The sequence below is a fragment of the Schistocerca gregaria genome, chromosome X (assembly GCF_023897955.1).
Source record: "Schistocerca gregaria isolate iqSchGreg1 chromosome X, iqSchGreg1.2, whole genome shotgun sequence".
Classification (NCBI taxonomy): domain Eukaryota; kingdom Metazoa; phylum Arthropoda; class Insecta; order Orthoptera; family Acrididae; genus Schistocerca; species Schistocerca gregaria.
In genome coordinates, this window is record NC_064931.1 from 676067731 (window position 1) to 676088846 (window position 21116).

A 21116-nucleotide genomic window follows, 5' to 3' on the forward strand; every position below is an offset into this window, starting at 1 on the left:
AAGACCTAGAACGACGAGGACACCTGCAATGGACGAGGCAAATCTTCGTGCAGTTGACGATAACCCTAATGTCAGCGTCAGAGAAGTTACTGCTGCACAAGGTAACGTTGATCACGTCACTGTATGGAGAGTGCTACGGGTGAACCAGTTGTTTCCGTACCATGTACAGCGTGTGCAGGCACTATTAGCAGCTGATTGGCCTCCACGGGTACACTTCTGCGAATGGTTCATCCAACAATGTGTCAATCCTCACTTCAGTGCAAATGTTCTCTTTACGCATGAAGCTTCATTCCAACGTGATCAAATTGTAAATTTTCACAATTAACATGTGTGGGCTGACGAGAATCGGCACGCAATTGTGCAATCACGTCATTAATACAGATTTTCTGTGAACGTTTGGGCAGGCATTGTTGGTGATGTCTTGATTGGGCCACATGTTCTTCCATCTACGCTCAAGGGAGCACGTCATCATGATTTCATACGGGATACTCTACCTGTGCTGCTAGAACATGCGCTTTTACAAGTACGACACAACATTTGGTTCATACACGATGGAGCTCCTGCACATTTCAGTCGAAGTGTTCGTACGCTTCTCAACAACAGATTCGGTGCCCGATGGGTTGGTAGAGGCGGACCAATTCCATGGCCTCCAAGCTCTCCTGACCTCAACCCTCTTGACTTTCATTTATGGGGGCATTTGAAAGCTCTTGTCTACGCGATCCCGGTACCAAATGTAGACTCTTCGAGCTCGTTTCGTGGACGGCTGTGATACAATACGTCATTCTCCAGGGCTGCATCAGCGCATCAGAAATTCCATGCGCCGGAGGGTGGATGCATGTATCCTCGCTAACGGAGGACATTTGGAACATTTCCTGTAACAAAGTGTTTGAAGTCACGCTGGTACGTTCTGTCACTGTGTGTTTCCATTCCATGATTAATGTGATTTGAAGAGAAGTAATAAAATGAGCTCTAACATGGAAAGTAAGCGTTTCGGGACACATGTCCACATAACATATTTTCTTTCTTTGTGTGTGAGGAATGTTTCCTGAAAGTTTGGCCGTACCTTTTTGTAACACCCTGTATATAGAGGGCAACATATTGGCGGAGCTGTCATCTGTACTCAGGTGATCCATGTGAAAAGGTTTCCAACGTGATTATGGCCGCACGACGGGAATTAACAGACTTTGAACGCGGAATGGTAGTTGGAGCAAGACGCATGGGACATTCCATTTCGAAAATCGTTGGGGAATTCAATATTCCGTGATCCACAGTGTCAAGAGTGTGCCGAGAATACAAAATTTTAGGCATTATCACTCACAATGGACAACGTAGTGGCCGACGGCCTTCACTTACCGACAAAGAGCAGCGGCGTTTTTGTAGAGGTGTCACTGCCAACAGACGAGGAACATTACTTGAAATTCCGCGATTAGATTGTTTGCAGATAATGCTGTCATTTACCGTCTTGTAAAGTCATCAGATGATCAAAACGACTTGCAAAATGATTTAGATAAGAAATCTGTATGATGCGAAAAGTGTCAATTGACCCTGAATAAGGAAAAGTGTGAAGTTATTCACATGAGTACTCAAAGAAATCAGCTAAATTTCGATTACGCGATAAGTCACACAAATGTGAAGGCTGCAAATTCAACTAAATCCTTAGGGACTACAATTACAAATAACCTAAATTGGAAAGATCACATAGATAATATTGTGGGTAGGGCAAACCAAAGACTACGATTCATTGGCATAACACTTAGAAGGTGCAACAGGTCTACTAAAGACACTGCTTACACCACGCTTGTCCGCCCTATTCTGGAGTATTGCTGTGCGATGTGCGATCCGCATCAGGTAGGACTGACGGATGACATCGAAAAAGTACAAAGAAGGGCAGCTCGTTTTCTATTATCGCGAAATAGGGGAGATACCGGGGGGAGTCATTCCAGATGTGGAAAGGGTCCTTCCGGATGCCATGAAGGGTACAGGGTGCACCCATCTGCAGGGTGTCGCTCATGTCGGCACCAATGATCTGTGTCGCTATGGATCGGAGGAAATCCTCTCTGGCTTCCGGCGGCTATCTGATTTGGTGAAGACTGCCAGTCTCGCTAGCGGGATGAAAGCAGAGTTCACCATCTGAAGCATCGTCGACAGGACTGACTGCGGACCTTTGGTACAGAGCCGAGTGGAGGGTCTGAATCAGAGGCTGAGACGGTTCTGCGACCGTGTGGGCTGTAGATTCCTCGACTTGCGCCATAGGGTGGTGGGGTTTCGGGTTCCGCTGGATAGGTCAGGAGTCCACTACACGCAGCAAGCGGCTACACGGGTAGCAGAGGTTGTGTGGCGTGGACTGGGCGGTTTTTTAGGTTAGATGGCCTCGGGCAAGTACAGAAAGGGCAACAGCCTCAAAGGGTGCGGGGCAAAGTCAGGACATGCGGGGGCCAAGCAGCAATCGGTATTGTAATTGTAAACTGTCGAAGCTGAATTGGTAAAGTACCGGAACTTCAAGCGCTGATAGAAAGCACCGAAGCTGAAATCGTTATAGGTACAGAAAGCTGGTTGACGCCAAAGATAAATTCTGCCAAAATTTTTACAAAGGCACAGACGGTGTTTAGAAAGGATAGATTGCATGCAACCGGTGGTGGCGTGTTTGTCGCTGTTAGTGGTAGTTTATCCTGTAGTGAAGTAAAAGTGGATAGTTCCTGTGAATTATTACGGGTGCAGGTTACACTCAACAACCGAGCTAGGTTAATAGTTGGCTCCTTTTACCGACCTCCCGACTCAGCAGCATTTGCGGCAGAACAACTGAAAGAAAATTTGGAATACATTTCACATAAATAGGTGGAGATTTCAATTTACCAGATATAGACTGGGACACTCAGATGTTTAGGACGGGTGGTAAGGACAGAGCATCAAGTGACATTATACTGAGTGCACTATCCGAAAATTACCTCAAGCAATTAAACAGAGAACCGACTCGTGGACATAATATCTTGGACCTACTGATAACAAACACACCCGAACGTTTCGACTCTGTAAGTGCAGAACAGGGAATCAGTGATCATAAGGCCGTTGCAGCATCCCTGAATATGGAAGTTAATAGGAATATAAAAAAGGGGAGGAAGGTTTATCTGTTTAGCAAGAGTAATAGAAGGCAGATTTCAGACTACTTAACAGATCAAAACGAAAATTTCTGTTCTGACACTGACAATGTTGAGTGTTTATGGAAAAAGTTCAAGGCAATCGTAAAATGCGTTTTAGACAGGTACGTGCCAAGTAAAACTGTGAGGGACGGGAAAAACCCACCGTGGTTCAACAACAAAGTTAGGAAACTACTGCGAAAGCAAAGAGAGCTTAACTCCAAGTGTAAACGCAGCCAAAACCTCTCAGACAAATAGAAGCTAAACGATGTCAAAGTTAGCTTAAGGAGGGCTATGCGTGAAGCGTTCAGTGAATTCGAAAGTAAAATTCTATGTACCGACTTCACAGAAAATCCTAGGAAGTTCTGGTCTTACGTTAAATCAGTAAGTGGCTCGAAACAGCATATCCAGACACTCCGGGATGATAATGGCATTGAAACAGAGGATGACACGCGTAAAGCTGAAATACTAAACACCTTTTTCCAAAGCTGTTTCACAGAGGAAGACCGCACTGCAGTTCCTTCTCTAAATCCTCGCGCAAACTAAAAAATGGCTGACATCGAAATAAGTGTCCAAGGAATAGAAAAGCAACTGGAATCACTCAACAGAGGAAAGTCCACTGGACCTGACGGGATACCAATTCGATTTTACACCAAGTACGCGAAAGAACTTGCCCCCCTACTAACAGCCGTGTACCGCAAGTCTGTAGAGGAACGGTAGAGAGACAGCTTGAAGGTGGTTCGTTTAACCCTCTGTCAGGCACTTTATTGTGAATAGCAGAGTAATCACGTAGATTTAGATGTAGACGAAATAACCTGAAAAATCTATTTGGGGCGTACGACGAACGTATCCGTTAGGACAGTGCAGCGAAATTTGGTGATAATGGGCACAGACGCGAGTGCCTTTTCTCACAGCACGACATCGCCTGCAACGCCTCTCCTGGGCCTGTGACAATGTGGGCTGGACCATAAATGACTGGAAAACCGTGGCCTGGTCAGATGAGTCCCGATTTCAGCTGTTAAGAGCTGATGGCAGGATTCGTGTGTGGCGCAGACCACCGAAGCCATGGACTCAAGATGTCAATAACGCACTGTCCACGCTGGTGGCGGCTCCATAATAGACTGTGCTGTTTTTATGCACTGGGTCCTCTGGCCCAACTGATCCGCTCATTGACTGGAAATTGTTATGTTCAACTACTTGGAGATCATTTTCAACCATTCGGTTTTATGTTCTCAAACAATGAGGAATTTTTTATGGATAACAGTGCGGCATTTCACCGAGCCACAATTGTTCGCGATATGTTTGAAGAACACTCTGGACAATTCGAGTGAATAATTTGGCCACCCAGATCGCCCGACATGAATCCCATCGAACATTTAAAGGGCATAATCGAGAGGTCAGTTCGTGCAAAAAGTCCTGCACTGTCAATACCTTCGCAATTATAGACGGCTATAGAGGCAGATAGCTTAATATTTCTGTAGGGGACCTCCAACAACTTGTTGAGTCCATACTACGTACAGCTGCTGCAATATGCCGGGCATACGGAAGCCTGACTCGACATTGGGAGGTATCCCTCGACTTTTGTCACTTCACTGTATATCACACAGGTGAATTGACGGCAGTACAGGCCCATTCTCATTACATAGCGTATTTCACAATTCCAATGGTTGTAGAGTGGACTTTAAAGGGGACCGCACCTACTCGTCATCACCGATTTCGCCCAAATTTGTGATATATCCAGGGCTTGGCCAGAAATGAAAGTGACCGAAGTGGGAACTCCAGATGGCCAAGGGTTTAGAAAAAGTATCATGAAGGTTGAGAAAGCAGTGTACAAGGAGGAGGCGGAAGATTAAAATGGTTTACGATAAAGAGAGGTGTTCAAAATAAGGCAGTTCCCTTTCCCCGTTACTCTTCATTACACTTATGGATACAGTCGTGAAAGAAATCAAGGATGTGGAAAATGAAGATCTCATTGCTTTTGCTTCTGCTGACGACATCGCCATTTGGGGACAGGAATGGAAGTTCAGAGGAGACTGGATTATTGAAATAAAAAATTTAAGGAATTCAAGTTGACTGTGAGTAAGATGAACACATAGGCAAAGAAGATGAGTAGGACACCCACAGCTTGTAACATCATACTGGAAGGAGAGAAGGTTGAAAATGTGAAAAGTTTCGGTTATTTGGGTAGTGTCGTATCACGTGATGGAAGCACCAAACCATAAGTTTTAATCAAATAGCAAAAGGATCTAGCTTCTTCCACTAAGTACGAAACCTAATCGGGGACGAGGGAGTCCCTTTAAGAGCGAAACAGACCATGTATAAAACCTACTCCTACCAATGACGTACATTCTGGAGACCTGTGTAATAAATAAGAGTGTCAGATACAAGCATGTGAAACGAAGTTCCTTTGGTCAGCGCTACAAAATCCCAGTAGTGATAGAGTCTGGAACGAATATAAGGAGAGACCTGTAGGTGATCTTGACCGTAGAGAAAAGAATGAGCGCTGTGAAACTGAAGTGGTGTGACCATGTGAAGCCAATGCGTGCAACTAACTCCACGTCCGTATTTGGAGATGGAGGTACCAGGAAAAAGACTGATTGGGCGGCCTAAGAAGAAAAATGGTTCAAATGGCTCTGCGCACTATGAGACTTAACATCGAAGGTCATCAGTCCCCTAGAACTTAGAACTACTTAAACCTAACTAACCTAAGGACATCACACACATCCATGCCCGAGGCAGGATTCGAAGCTGCGAGCGTAGTGGTCGCGCGGTTTCAGACTGAAGCACCTAGAACCGCTCTGCTACCCCGGCCGGCTAAGTGCACCTTACTAGTAGCACATTATGTTTTTTAACGGCGTACTAAAGGTGTACAAATTTTAAAGTAAATTCGTGATCCCAACGTTGTGGCTTCCCCTTGTAACTTTAAGGAGACAGGTGCTTTATTTGTTAAATACTTCTAGATAATATGAATTAACGCTACTAATTATACTGTTGTAAATTATGATAATGCTCTTACTGATAATCATGTATCATGTCTATTCTTTTTTAGAGCAATCTTATGATGACTGTAATTGTTGAAACCGATTACTGAACGGAATAAGAGAGATTTGCGATCAAAGACTGTTTTGGTTTCCAAGTATTCTCAAAACACCAGATCGCTGTTACCGCCAAAGTGATCATGTCGCCCTCATCAAGACGGCATCGTACTGCTGCTGTTACGAAATGTGTTATCGGATTTCAGTGTCATTTTCTTTACACCACTCAATGACATCAGGCCTCTCCTCAGACGTTTCATTCGGCGATACACTGTCAATGCTGCACTATAATTGCTGCTGTTCACATAAAACAGTTTCACTAACAGTGGATAAGCCCCGAAGCGACGTACAAATCAACGTCAGGAACTCCATGCTGAACACAAGCATACTATAACGAACAGTGCGCCAGAGGAACGCCTGTTAAACCTAAGGGAGGGAATGGAGATGAGTGGGTATAAGGAAAACCATCCCCTAACATTCTGAATGAAGAAAACAAATTTACACGAACGCCTGTTTTTCACTATATGACAGGCTGTTGCAGGTCTTGCACTTCCTGATATTCTATGTCCGTTTATCTTCTGTCCCCCGTCCCGAGCCGGCCACGTCTTCTTGGCTCTGTTTTCGCGGAATCGTCGTGCCTGTGGCTTTTTTCGTGTCTCTGTATGCTGCTTTCAATTAATTTCATTATGTATTATATTCGTTTGAGGGGTAGCATTTATATGCTAATTTTAACTAATGTTTTACTGTGGACCCAATTTTATTTTCTAGCTCTTTTTTCATTACCTTCTTAACCCACCCTATTTTAGCTTAAGTAGAATTTTAAATATCCTGTCTCTGGCATTGTAACCCGTCATTCTGAACTGTCCTTACGGTCAGCGACACCAAGTGGCCAACCCTCTTCAGAGGCTTGTATTGCACCTGTAAGCGCAGTGCTCAAACGATGGCCCTGCATAACGAACCATGAATGTTAATCACAGTGTTATCACTTTTTTATTTTATGTGCCGATACCAATCACGGCTATAAATTTCATTTACTTCTTCTATTAAGTTTAAGATGACAGATATGTTGATGCTTCTCAGATAAGGTAAATCGACGCTATTTATTATACTGTTATAATAGTGCACTCATTCATAAATACGCATATTGTTTTTAGAGCAATCTGATGATGATCATAACGATCGAAACCAGTTATTGAACAGACTGGAACAGATTTGCGATAAAAAAACTGTTTTGGTTCACGTATTCACGACACTATTTTGCACTGCATTGCACTGGGATTCTCAACCACACAACACATACATTGTCGATAAACAGTTCTGTGGAAATAACAGCGAAACTACCTCAGTATTTCCACCCATGGAAACAGGTAACAATGTTCCAGCTTGAACTTATATCTAGGCAAGCTATGCTGAGAAAATCTGGCCACTTGTGACCGAACAATCATAGCTCATAAACACCATCTACACCAAATTTTGCATGTGTCATACATCATTGTTACGACTAATAAATTACATTTCAGAAATCTATCGGTTGTAATAACAGCAGCTGCGACGTGACCGTTAGGTAGTGTTTTTATTCTTCTTGTTTCCACTTTTTCTTTCCCGAGTTTGCTTAACTTTAAAACAATTATCATTTTCTTAGACGATTATACTGAAATACATTATGTTGGTGTTTTTGTTGCTGTTGTTATTGGTGTGGTCTTCAGCCCGAAGACTGGTTTGTTGCAATTCTTAAAACTAGTCTATCCAGTGCAAATCTCTTAATCTCTGTACAACTTCTGCAATCTACATCCATTTGAATCTGATCATTGTATTCAAGTCTTGGTCTCCCTCTTCAATTTTTTACATCCCCCCCCCCTCACCAATTTGCTCTATTTTATCAAATTAACTGTTCCTTGATACCACGTGATGTGTCATATCAACAGATCCTGACCCATTCTTTAGTCACGTTGTGCCACAAATTTCTTTTCTCCCAGATTCGATTCGGCACCTGTTCGTCAGAATACTTATCCACCCATATAATCTTCATCATTCTTCTACAGCAGGATCATCAGAGGCCTCTATCCTCTTCTTATCTGTACGGCTTATAGCCCACCTTTCACTGCTATCGAAACATATTTTTTTGTCTATTTCGACAACGATAGGACGGGTACGTCGCGTGTGGTCTTATAGTAGGAACCATACACACATAAATTTACGTACTTACACGTCTATTTTGACAAGGATGGGAAATGTAGTCGGCGGGAGTCTTATTTAAGAACCATTCCGACTTTTGCCTGAAGTAATTTCGGGGAACGTCGGAAACTTAAATCAGAACGGTCGACTAGAGTTAGGATCCTCTGTCCTTCCTAATACGACGTACGTCTGTGAAAAATAGTGCAACCTCATTCGCTTTATCCCTAGTGTACAGTACTGTTTTGATTATACATTCTTGCAAAGAAATGCAAAGCTAGTGCTACAATGTTCATTCATTTCTCAATACCGATCGCCGCAAACGCTACTCACTACACACACTATCAACTGACATAAATACCAGGACGACGATATTTGGTATATACACTCCTGGAAATTGAAATAAGAACACCGTGAATTCATTGTCCCAGGAAGGGGAAACTTTATTGACACATTCCTGGGGTCAGATACATCACATGATCACACTGACAGAACCACAGGCACATAGACACAGGCAACAAACCATGCACAATGTCGGCACTAGTACAGTGTATATCCACCTTTCGCAGCAATGCAGGCTGCTATTCTCCCATGGAGACGATCGTAGAGATGCTGGATGTAGTCCTGTGGAACGGCTTGCCATGCCATTTCCACCTGGCGCCTCAGTTGGACCAGCGTTCGTGCTGGACGTGCAAACCGCGTGAGACGACGCTTCATCCAGTCCCAAACATACTCAATGGGGGACAGATCCCCAGATCTTGCTGGCCAGGGTAGTTGACTTACACCTTCTAGAGCACGTTGGGTGGCACGGGATACATGCGGACGTGCATTGTCCTGTTGGAACAGCAAGTTCCCTTGCCGGTCTAGGAATGGTAGAACGATGGGTTCGATGACGGTTTGGATGTACAGTGCACTATTCAGTGTCCCCTCGACGATCACCAGAGGTGTACGGCCAGTGTAGGAGATCGCTCCCCACACCATGATGCCGGGTGTTGGCCCTGTGTGCCTCGGTCGTATGCAGTCCTGATTGTGGCGCTCACCTGCACGGCGCCAAACACGCATACGACCATCATTGGCACCAAGGCAGAAGCGAATCTCATCGCTAAAGACGACACGTCTCCATTCGTCCCTCCATTCACGCCTGTCGCGACACCACTGGAGGAGGGCTGCACGATGTTGGGGCGTGAGCGGAAGACGGCCTAACGATGTGCGGGACCGTAGCCCAGCTTCATGGAGACGGTTGCGAATGGTCCTCGCCGATACCCCTGGAGCAACAGCGTCCCTAATTTGCTGGGAAGTGGCGGTGCGGTCCCCTACGGCACTGCGTAGGATCCTACGGTCTTGGCGTGCATCCGTGCATCGCTGCGGTCCGGTCCCAGGTCGACGGGCACGTGCACCTTCCGCCGACCACTGGCGACAACATCGATGTACTGTGGAGACCTCACGCCCCACGTGTTGAGCAATTCGGCGGTACGTCCACCCGGCCTCCCACTATACGCCCACTATACGCCCTCGCTCAAAGTCCGTCAACTGCACATACGGTTCGCGTCCACGCTGTCGCGGCATGCTACCAGTGTTAAAGACTACGATGGAGCTCCGTATGCCACGGCAAACTGGCTGACACTGACGTTGGCGGTGCACAAATGGTACGCAGCTAGCGCCATTCGACGGCCATCACCGCGGTTCCTGGCGTGTCCGCTGTGCCGTGCGTGTGATCATTGCTTGTACAGCCCTCTCGCAGTGTCCGGAGCAAGTATGGTGGGTCTGACACACCGGTGTCAACGTGTTCTTTTTTCCATTTCCAGGAGTGTATTTTGTGTACAACAACTTATTTTGAAGAAGCTATCTTATCTCTGATTATGATGCAGGCTGCTGACAGTTTCAGTGACTGCAATGCTTTTGAGAACATTTTAGAAGCGTCGTACTTAACTAATAGGCTGCATGATTGTTAGGTGTCGTTTGCGTGTCACATTTTTGATCTAGACGTTAAAAATAACAACCATTCATTACAGAAACGCTTATGTGTGGGAAACTGAAGAGAGGAAATTCATTCCCTCTTCAGCACATTTACGGGCCTGTAGTCGAAGTGGATACACCGCTTCCCGTGAGATCACCGAAGTTAAGCGCTGTTGGGCGTGGCCGGCACTTGGATGGGTGACGCTGTTGCCATTTTTCGGGGTGCACTCAGCCTCGTGATGCCCACTGAGGAGCTACTTGACCGAATAGTTGCGGCTTCGGTCAAGAATACCATCATAACGACCGGGAGAGCGTTGTGCTGACCCCACGCCCCTTCTATTCGCATTCTCCTCGGAGGATGACACGGCGGTCGGATGGTCCCGGTAGGCCACTCGTGGCCTGACGACGGAGAGTAGTCGAAGATGAAAAGGTACAACCGCATATCGCCTTCTTCACAATACATCACTTTCCCCATTGCTTGACCTAGTACCGTGCCAACTGAAAACTTATGTGATAAGAACACTCAGCAACTACTCTGTCATTCATAAACCAGTGCAATCAATTTTATGCTTAGATTCTAGCAGCCTTACTGGTAACAACTCGGAACTACAGCCAATGCCTCTCTCATTTGACACGGATATAAAAATGTGTTATAGCTCGAGGCTGCCTCTGGAAATAATCTTTTTTTTCCCTCGTTATAATAGCATCATCCTGAAACGGAAGTCGTTTATAGAGATTTACTCATGTTATAAACTAAATAAAAATATCGTCTTTATGCGATTTTATCTGGAATTTCATACTTCTGACGAAATAATTCGTATTTTCTTCATTACATAAGCGTGGAATGAAATTAATACTTCCTTGATCACTGGTTTATGATCCTGTGACACATTTAAAGTATGCTAGTGAGAGAGATATTTCATTTAAGAAATTCATGAATGATGCTCATTATTTAAAAATTTGAAATGAGCAACAAGATTGTCTTGTTGTATCGTATAATAATAATAATAATAATAATAATAATAATAATAATAATCTGCAGCACAACTTGAGCCTGTTGGTTTGATCCATTTATATTTAACAATTTACAAAAAATATACTTCCATTGTTACCAATGAAAGGGACCACATTACTCATTTTATTCTCCAGTTCTGCTGTGGTCATAATGACCATCAGGTCCTCAGACTAGTAGTTCAGTCAGGTACAAATGTTGTTTAGGATAGGTTCGCGGGGCAGCTTACGTCACTATCTTCTTTTTAGCCTCGCGTCAACTCCAGAACTAAATTTTTTTCTCATCATGGTGGCTCGACAGGGGAAACGAGTGTGACTGTCACTGTGGCTGCACAGCAACGCGAGTCTCAGACAGCGCACGTAGCTCTGACTGAATTCTCATTAATACGTAAATAAACTGTTAACGTTCCTAAAAAGGTTAGAAACAATATTTCAAAATGTATTTCCCTCAAATATTTGGCGCAAGAGCGAGGATTTTTATTGCTTGCCACTTCCGAGAGCATGTCTATTTTAGGTTATGTGGCTTATGTCACGATGAGCTCACGCTGGGAAGAACTGGCGTCCGGCTGATCTCACACGCCGTCGGCTCACGTTCCAGTTGGCGCTAGCCCAAGCACCACTCTCCCCATTCTCATCTCCACTTCCGTCACACTATTACAACATTGTTTCCATAACAATATTTTCTGCTCGGGTACTCAAGATTTGTCGCCAGCAACGAATATACCTGACACATGTACTCGTGCACTTTCAGTTACTGACTTCCATTGGTATAAGAAGCGCTTCGTCACTCAGTTCAAGAGCAGAAGCGAAGTTTAAGTTCGTCATTTCAACTTTGCTGTAAGTAAACACGTCGCAATGTCTCAGATGATCGAGAATCAGGAATGAAGCACGAAATCGTCGAAGGTATTTCTGAATGAACCTCCCCCCTCCCCCCCCCCCCCCCACTCCCCCTGTCAGCCATCCACAAATGGTTTATGGAAGCCACAGAAAACCCATTTCTTAAAGGTCTGAGGGAATTTTGAACGTCTCTACGCCATTACATGAAGCCACGACGCAATATCGTTGATTCGGTGGAGACTAGTTTCATGTGCGCTCATAAATTTTCCTGTAATTTTTCAGCAGTTTTTTTTCAAACTCATTCAAGCGAATGGCACCCAAGTTCAAAACTGTATGCCAGACGGAGTCTCGAAACCGGGACCTTTGCCTTCCGCGAGCAAGTGATCTACCAACTGAGCTATCCTAGTACGCATCACGACCCCGTTCTCACAGCTGTACTTGCGCCAGTAACTCATCTCCTACCTCCAAAACAATTACAGCACTTGACCGTGAAAGGCAAAGGTCCCGAGTTCGAGTCCCGATCTGGCACACAGTTTTAATCTACCAGAAAGTTTCAAATCAGAGCACACTCCGCTGCAGAGTGTAAAGTCCATTCTGGTACCCAAGTTCATCTTATCCAATCTATTACCATATAATAATAATAATAATAATAATAATAATAATAATAATAATAATAATAAACTGAAACAGAAACTCGCAAGACATCATCAGCACTCAAGTAATAAACGTTACATCACAATTTAACACGTGATTCCAAATATGTAAATAACTAGGGCCTGCGCGTGATGTGCAATAATCTGAATGAGATCTTAGAATAACTATTTCTCTTTCGTAACATAAGACGCACGCATAAGTAGACAGAAGTTCAAATGATGCACTATTTGTTTGTACTCTGTGACGCTGGCTTCTACGCTATACCAACATACGCATTCCTACGACAAGTTCATCGACACACTAAGCCGGCTTTGAAGTTTATCAGCAAACGACAAGCGCCGTCTTTAGTTTACCCTCGAAACTCAGTTATTTAAATATCGCTACAGATGACTCGAAGTCCGCATCTGAGATGCCGAAGTACTGGTTTAATAAACAGGGAAAAAGTACACGGAAGGGTCATCAAGCTACGATGTGTGTTCATAGTTTGTCATAAAACGAAACTATGATTGACCACGCGGAACATCACTGATCACGATATTGTGGGGCCCAAAATGGGCCCTCGTCTTCAAAGGAGGCAGCGTAAATTATAGATGTTCCACGTAATAGATAGCTGATCTAAGGACACCACTAGAACAAGGCAAAAAAACTGAGGCTATCAGGTTCAAATGGCTCTGAGCACTATGGGACTTAACATCTATGGTCATCAGTCCCCTAGAACGTAGAACTACTTAAACCTAACTAACCTAAGGACATCACAAAACACCCAGCCATCACGAGGCAGAGAAAATCCCTAACCCCGCCGGGAATCGAACCCGGGAACCCGGGCGTGGGTAGTGAGAACGCTACCGCACGACCACGAGATGCGGGCAGGCTATCAGGAACGCAGGCACCAAACGTGTGTGTGTGGGGGGGGGGGGGGGGGAGGTTGGTTCAACGAAATCACAATAATCATACTGACTTTGTGCTTTCTTTTCATTGTACTATTGTTTCGCTAGTGCAAATATGAAAACAGCTGAAAATACATTCCATATAGCTCTCTTGTTCGATTTTGTATCCAGCTGTAAAACTGAAGAATTACTGCGAATAAATAAAAGTTCATTCTCTAGCATAATTATCTTACTGATAATTAGTATAAAACTTCTTTCACGTATTACTTCTGGTTGGGTATAGTTTATGGCATTTTTTGCAAATATTCAACCCACCCCAAGAATGTTTTAGGTGCCAAAATGTTTACTTAATTGTGGGTAAGTGCAAATTACCCTTAAATTACGTACTACGTTTAAGGATTATTCTACTTTTGATTCGTAAATAATATTTATCTACCTCTAGGTTGTACTACGAAAGCACTAAAGCCAGTGTCTGCAAGAAATTAGCCACTTAGTGACAGGGCTACATTACAATTGATTTTAATAATGCAAATAACAACATATACTATGAAACTTAGGCCAACGATAAGCCAACGGTGTCCAAACACAATAAAAACTGCGGTAATACAACACTATGGTTCCTTTGCGGATACAGAAAAGAACGACAACATTATGCAACAACTGAAACACACACAGTGTTCAATAACGATTATACAAAAGAAAGGAAATCAATAGTGTCTACTTACTAAATGTGCAGAGGTACAGGAACATCAGTATCTGAGCAACCGTCTTCGGACCCATCGCTGAGCTTCCTGAAAAGCAGAAAAAAGGTCCAGAAATGAAAACACAGAAATAGAACAAAACTTATAAGTAAGCTACGATACAAACTGCTGGTATTCGTATATTTTAGAACTTTGATGTACTTCATTTACATCCCCTTGAATAAAAGACGCCATTACGGTTAAGAGGCTTGTGCTGTGTAGCTATGAGATGTGACTCATTAGGCGTTAGGAAAGAATATCAGTCCGTAGTGTAACCATACAGTAATTTGTAAATGGTTCGGTTGTCAGTGTTGTGTACTGCGAGATGAATGTTACACATTTCAGCTGAAAAGTAAATTAAAAACTTCCCGTCAGTATCTGCACGATTATTCCATAAGGGAATGTGGAAAGGCGCTCTGAAATGTTAGAAGAGACGACAGAATAAAGAGAGCAATGACTCGTCATACAAGCAAATAGGCGTGCTTAAGCCGTGTGGGAGCAAACTGCATTCTGTAGCTGCTGTTTCAGCTGAACTCCCAAACACGAGAGTTGCTGCACACGCTATCAAATTTAAAGGAATTACTGTATTGTGCTTTCGTATAAAATAACAATCTTTAGAGACAATTTATTGGGTATAGCTATGACTACCGTTATGGTGTCGGTCTATATTATTTTAATGAGAGTCTTTGAAACTAGAGGTACCATCAATGGGTAGCACTCGAACCACAGGTACAAATTACGACCGAACACAGAATTTGGATAATTTGGTTTAAATGGGCAATTAATCACTGGAGACATGCAGTGCAATTAAGCGATAAATTAAGATAAAGACATTTGTTATCTGCACAAACATATACTACAGGAAAGCATTTCATGGTGAAACTGCGCACCGTGTGGGATTAGCCGAGCGGTCAGGGGCGCTGCAGTCATGGACTGTGCGGCTGGTCCCGGCGGAGGTTCGAGTCCTCCCTCGGGCATAGATGTGTGTGTTTGTCCTTAGGATAATTTAGGTTAAGTAGTGTGTAAGCTTAGGGACTGATGACCTTAGCAGTTGAGTCCCATAAGATTTTACTCAAATTTGAATTTCGAATTTGGACAGGTATGTCATGAAATGGCCTCCCGATCTCACTCCGTGTGACTTTTCTGTGGAGACACATTAAAGATCTGGTGCATGTACCGCCTCTGCCACGTGATGTAGCAGGGCTCCGGGAGAAAACACTGGAAGCGACTCCCACAGTCGACGATGCCATGCTGGTCATAGCAAGAATTCGATCACCGTATTGACGTCTGCATGGTCACTCATGGCTCACGTATCGAAGGTTTGTAAAAAAATACTTTCAGAGTTTTTCCTTCAAAATGCAATATGTATGACATCTGTACAATGTTTAGTTCTTCTGCAATAAATAATTGAAAGTGTTTCCGGACTGTACGTACGCCCTGTATAAATGCAAAAGTCTTCACGGGGGTCTGAAATCCCCATTCATTCTTGGACTGGTTTAATTTTTGAAGGAACTAATTTCACGTTAAAGACCGTTGACTCCAATAAAGACAGAGATGCAGAACAGGCATCGTACATACTCCAGTTTCGAGTTACGATCATTGCAGTAAATGGCTACATCGAAAGAGTAAAAAGCGGGAGGAAGGAACGGAGGGAGGCGGAGGAGAAGAGGCCGTAGTGGAGGCATAAGCTCAGCGACCTGAGCACAGTTATGGAAAGTGAAGTGCTGGTGTTTGCATGTAAATGAAATTGTTAAATACCTTGACAATAAAGATTTCTCTCAACGGACATAGACGTAAGCACGACGTCACGTGCCACGACACGATAGTAGCACTGTTCCACGAAATCACCGCTGAGCTGATTGTAGACACGAAAGAGTGTTTTGACTGAACCAGTAATTTTCGGAATATGCTGACAACCGTGGTTGCGCCGAGGTCTCACAACGCGAAGGGCAAGTGTTCTAGTCGCGTATGTTCTAATATTTTGTGACTAACACCATGTAACATCACCTCTAACGTTGATAATGTCCGCCTCGATAGCTGCGCGGTCAGTGCTGCGGCTTGCTAACCGAAGGGACCAGGGTTCGATTCTCGAGACGGTCGGAGATTTTTTTTTCGCTCGGGGCCTGGGTATTGTGTTGTTCTTACGTTCGTATCGTCGTTACTGACATTACACTATTAAGATGGCTGTGTGGGCATATCCCGAAAGCCAATAGATTAAAAAAACCTTGTTAATGGCCTCAATTCAGCTACGAAGACTCCACAAGTTTCTTAAAGTATGTCATAACCAGCAGAAGCCACCTGTTGATGATAAGATCCGGTACAGCTACCAAATTGTGGGTATATTGATTGTTATGTGTCACCCGCTGTTCCAAGTATCCGCAGATATTTTCTGTGTGAGTAAAATTGTTTGATTTAGCGGGCCAGTCGAGGTATAATAGGATCCCTAAGTGTTCTCCAAACCAGAAACGTTTGCGTGTACCCATGTAAGATTGAAATCGATTGTCCTTTACAAAGCGTGATACTCGTCTCCAGCACCTGTCGGTTAGGATATTTTTGCGATCGCTGCTCTTACGCCGCGTTATATTGCTGAGAATGGTACACCATCCCTGACTGACGTGTTGAACAATCCGCGTTGAAACACCAGCAAATCGGGAAACTTCATTTACAGTATGGCGTGGGCACTTACAAACATGTTAGCTCCTTTCTGCTGTTACGCCGCTTTACTGTCCATGACTTACTCACCCGTGCAGTCACATGACTGGCTGGTACCTGTTCTACACCATCTAAATGACCAATGAGCTCTTTTCAGGGAGACGATAATTTTTTTGTGAGCTTGCGACCAAAACAAAGGTATGAGCTTTAAAATATATTTTTTAACACTTTCTTCTTCAACTTCAGAATATAAGAACCACCACGTGCCAGCACCTTCGCGTATTATAAAGCGTAATTGAGCCTCCACATTTCATTAGGCGATAAAAATTTCAAACGGCCGATTCTTTCTATTTAATAACAAATGGAAGTTCGATGAAACTAAATGATTTCGAAGAGAAAATTTTAACAAGCAATGTATGATGTAGTTCAGTGATTCTTGTCTCGGTAAAAGGTACTGCGGCGTTCTAAAGAAATAAATTATAGTAGTGGATTTGTCGCTAAAAGCTTTATTAGTCATATTTTTTTTCAACACCGAACACAAAAAAATCTGCGTTACGGAAGAAGGTTAGCTCTTTAATCCCTGTCGACTAGAAAGTCATTACAGACTGAGCTCTTTTAGGATAAGTATGGGAAAATGCATCGACCGTATCCGTGTTGTAGGAAGCATTCCAGTTTTATACTGAGACGATTTTAAGGAACCCTGAAGCCCTGTGTCCAGATGGGGATTTCAACCTCTCTCCTTTGGAGTAGGAATACAATGTAGCAACGACCGCGCCAGTTGGCTTGATCTCAGTGTTTCGAGAGCCTACAGTAAACGTTGAGGAGTCCTACATATTTCAAGGCGTAGCAATGGTTAGAGGCCGCTTTACATAGAATTTCTTTTACTGGAATAAAAAAGTATGATTCCTAAAACAAGCGGTTTACTAATGTCCTCTGCAGTACATAACAAAAAATTACGTGGAGTGGCTGTAGTGGCCTTCCGAAAAGAACCACAACCACTCGAATTCGAAGCACGTAGACCTATCTTATTTTTCACCTTGGCTTTACTATTACTTAACAACCTCTGCCGCGCGGGGTAGCTGTACGGTCTACGGCGTCTTGTCACGCTTCGCGCTGCTCCCCCTGTCAGAGGGTCGAGTCCTCCCTCGGGCATGGGTGTGTGTGTTGTCCTTAGCGTAAGTTAGTTTAACTTAGACTACGTAGTACGTAAGCCTACCTCAGCAGTTTGGTGCCAAATTCCTTACCATACGTTTCCAAAAATTTCCAACCTCTGCCATTGAAGCGAGGAAATACACACGATTAGACAATTTCATTGGATCCGGTAGCGACTGGATGTTCTAGTCACTTAGGCAGAGTAAAATAATAAAGCGTGAATTATAAAACACGAATTTCGTAGAAATGCGTTCTCTTCTTTGTACTTTTGTGTGACACTTCATACTCTTAAGTCATAAGTCAAAAATAATTAAGTCATAAGAAATTAGTGAAGCTATACTGATTGTGACAGTTGATTATCAATATCGACGAGCAGAATGTACTAAAAAATTTACTTCCGAAGTTTGGAAAAGTAAAAAGGACTAAATATCTTTCTTTCCTAAGTGAGTAGTAGCGATTGAAAAAAAAAAAACCTACAGCCCGCCAGCATACTCGATGATCCGTATGTAGCTTGTCACTCCGGAATGTCAAGCGAGGACTTTCACATTGCCTTTATCAACTGATTATGTATATCATACTGCACTTTTATTCGTTTTCTGTATCCCGGCAATTAAATTTTGTACAATAAATTGGATGAAATTTCATTAGGCGACAGATGAGATTGATCCTCATTCCTGAGTTGCAACATAAAACACAAAAAATTTTACTTCTAAATTTTTATCGCCACTCATAAGGTTGATATCTGACGTACAATACCTGACACGTTCTATTCCATCAGCATTGTGCACGAGGGTGATAACTGTGGGGCACTAGGCCATCACGGCATGTTCAAAAATACTGATCCATAGGGAACAGAAAAAACTATGGATGATGATTTCACTTCATATCACATTCTGTTGCCTGTGATATTCATAGCGTGCTTTGTTGACATTACTGGTTTGATGAGAAACACACGATGTGAGTGCTGAATCGTTTTAGCACGCACGAACTTTTTAAGTCCAACGTCGGCGAAGCATAAGTTGTCCTCTCCACACCACAAAAGCCAATTAGCCTGTGTGTCGAATTTATACGAGGGCGTGCTAAAAATCAATTCCTCGGAATTTATGTGGAAACTCTTAAAGCTTTCCAAATAAAACAAACGTTATTAACAGCCTACTTCCTATTTCTCCATGCCTACATACACTCCTGGAAATTGAAATAAGAACACCGTGAATTCATTGTCCCAGGAAGGGGAAACTTTACTGACACATTCCTGGGGTCAGATACATCACATGATCACACTGACAGAACCACAGGCACATAGACACAGGCAACAAACCATGCACAATGTCGGCACTAGTACAGTGTATATCCACCTTTCGCAGCAATGCAGGCTGCTATTCTCCCATGGAGACGATCGTAGAGATGCTGGATGTAGTCCTGTGGAACGGCTTGCCATGCCATTTCCACCTGGCGCCTCAGTTGGACCAGCGTTCGTGCTGGACGTGCAGACCGCGTGAGACGACGCTTCATCCAGTCCCAAACATACTCAATGGGGGACAGATCCCCAGATCTTGCTGGCCAGGGTAGTTGACTTACACCTTCTAGAGCACGTTGGGTGGCACGGGATACATGCGGACGTGCATTGTCCTGTTGGAACAGCAAGTTCCCTTGCCGGTCTAGGAATGGTAGAACGATGGGTTCGATGACGGTTTGGATGTACCGTGCACTATTCAGTGTCCCCTCGACAATCACCAGAGGTGTACGGCCAGTGTAGAAGATCGATCCCCACACCATGATGCCGGATGTTGGCCCTGTGTGCCTCGGTCGTATGCAGTCCTGATTGTGGCGCTCACCTGCACGGCGCCAAACACGCATACGACCATCATTGGCACCAAGGCAGAAGCGAATCTCATCGCTAAAGACGACACGTCTCCATTCGTCCCTCCATTCACGCCTGTCGCGACACCACTGGAGGAGGGCTGCACGATGTTGGGGCGTGAGCGGAAGACGGCCTAACGATGTGCGGGACCGTAGCCCAGCTTCATGGAGACGGTTGCGAATGGTCCTCGCCGATACCCCTGGAGCAACAGCGTCCCTAATTTGCTGGGAAGTGGCGGTGCGGTCCCCTACGGCACTGCGTAGGATCCTACGGTCTTGGCGTGCATCCGTGCATCGCTGCGGTCCGGTCCCAGGTCGACGGGCACGTGCACCTTCCGCCGACCACTGGCGACAACATCGATGTACTGTGGAGACCTCACGCCCCACGTGTTGAGCAATTCGGCAGTACGTCCACCCGGCCTCCCGCATGCCCACTATACACCCTCGCTCAAAGTCCGTCAACTGCATATACGGTTCACGTCCACACTGTCGCGGCATGCTACCAGTGTTAAAGATTGCGATGGAGCTCCGTATGCCACGGCAAACTGGCTGACACTGACAGCGGCGGTGCACAAATGCTGCGCAGCTAGCGCCATTCGACGGCCAACACCGCGGTTCCTGGTGTGTCCGCTGTGCCGTGCGTGTGATCATTGCTTGTACAGCCCTCTCGCAGTGTCCGGAGCAAGTATGGTGGGTCTGACACACCGGTGTCAATGTGTTCTTTTTTCCATTTCCAGGAGTGTATTTACCTCTCAACATGAACACATTTCTCCCAACGAGAGACCAGTTCGATGATAACCGTCACTGTAGAATTTTTGACTTTGTTGACGGTGCTACAAACTCATATCTGCTGGCACCGCTTCATCACTATCAAAGTGAAGTCCTCTAAGGTCTTCTTTAACATTTGGAAACAGATGAAAATAGGATACGGTCGGTCAGGAGTGTTTGGAGGATAATCAGTAACAGTGTTGCAGATGCCGCAGCTCTCGTGTGTGATCTAGCATCGTCATGCTGAAGGAGAGAGTG

At 44.3% G+C, this 21116-nt stretch overlaps 1 protein-coding gene across 2 annotated transcripts in view; it reads right to left on the reverse strand.

Moving 5' to 3' along the window:
* LOC126297623 (laminin subunit beta-1) overlaps positions 1-21116 on the reverse strand; it is a 319924-nt gene that overhangs the window by 156068 nt on the left and 142740 nt on the right. For both annotated transcript variants that reach the window (XM_049988640.1, XM_049988639.1), the window contains exon 3: positions 14412-14477. In XM_049988640.1, coding sequence (XP_049844597.1) covers positions 14412-14466 — 55 coding nt within the window. In that variant the 5' untranslated portion in view covers positions 14467-14477. The remainder of the gene's footprint in view (positions 1-14411; positions 14478-21116) is intronic.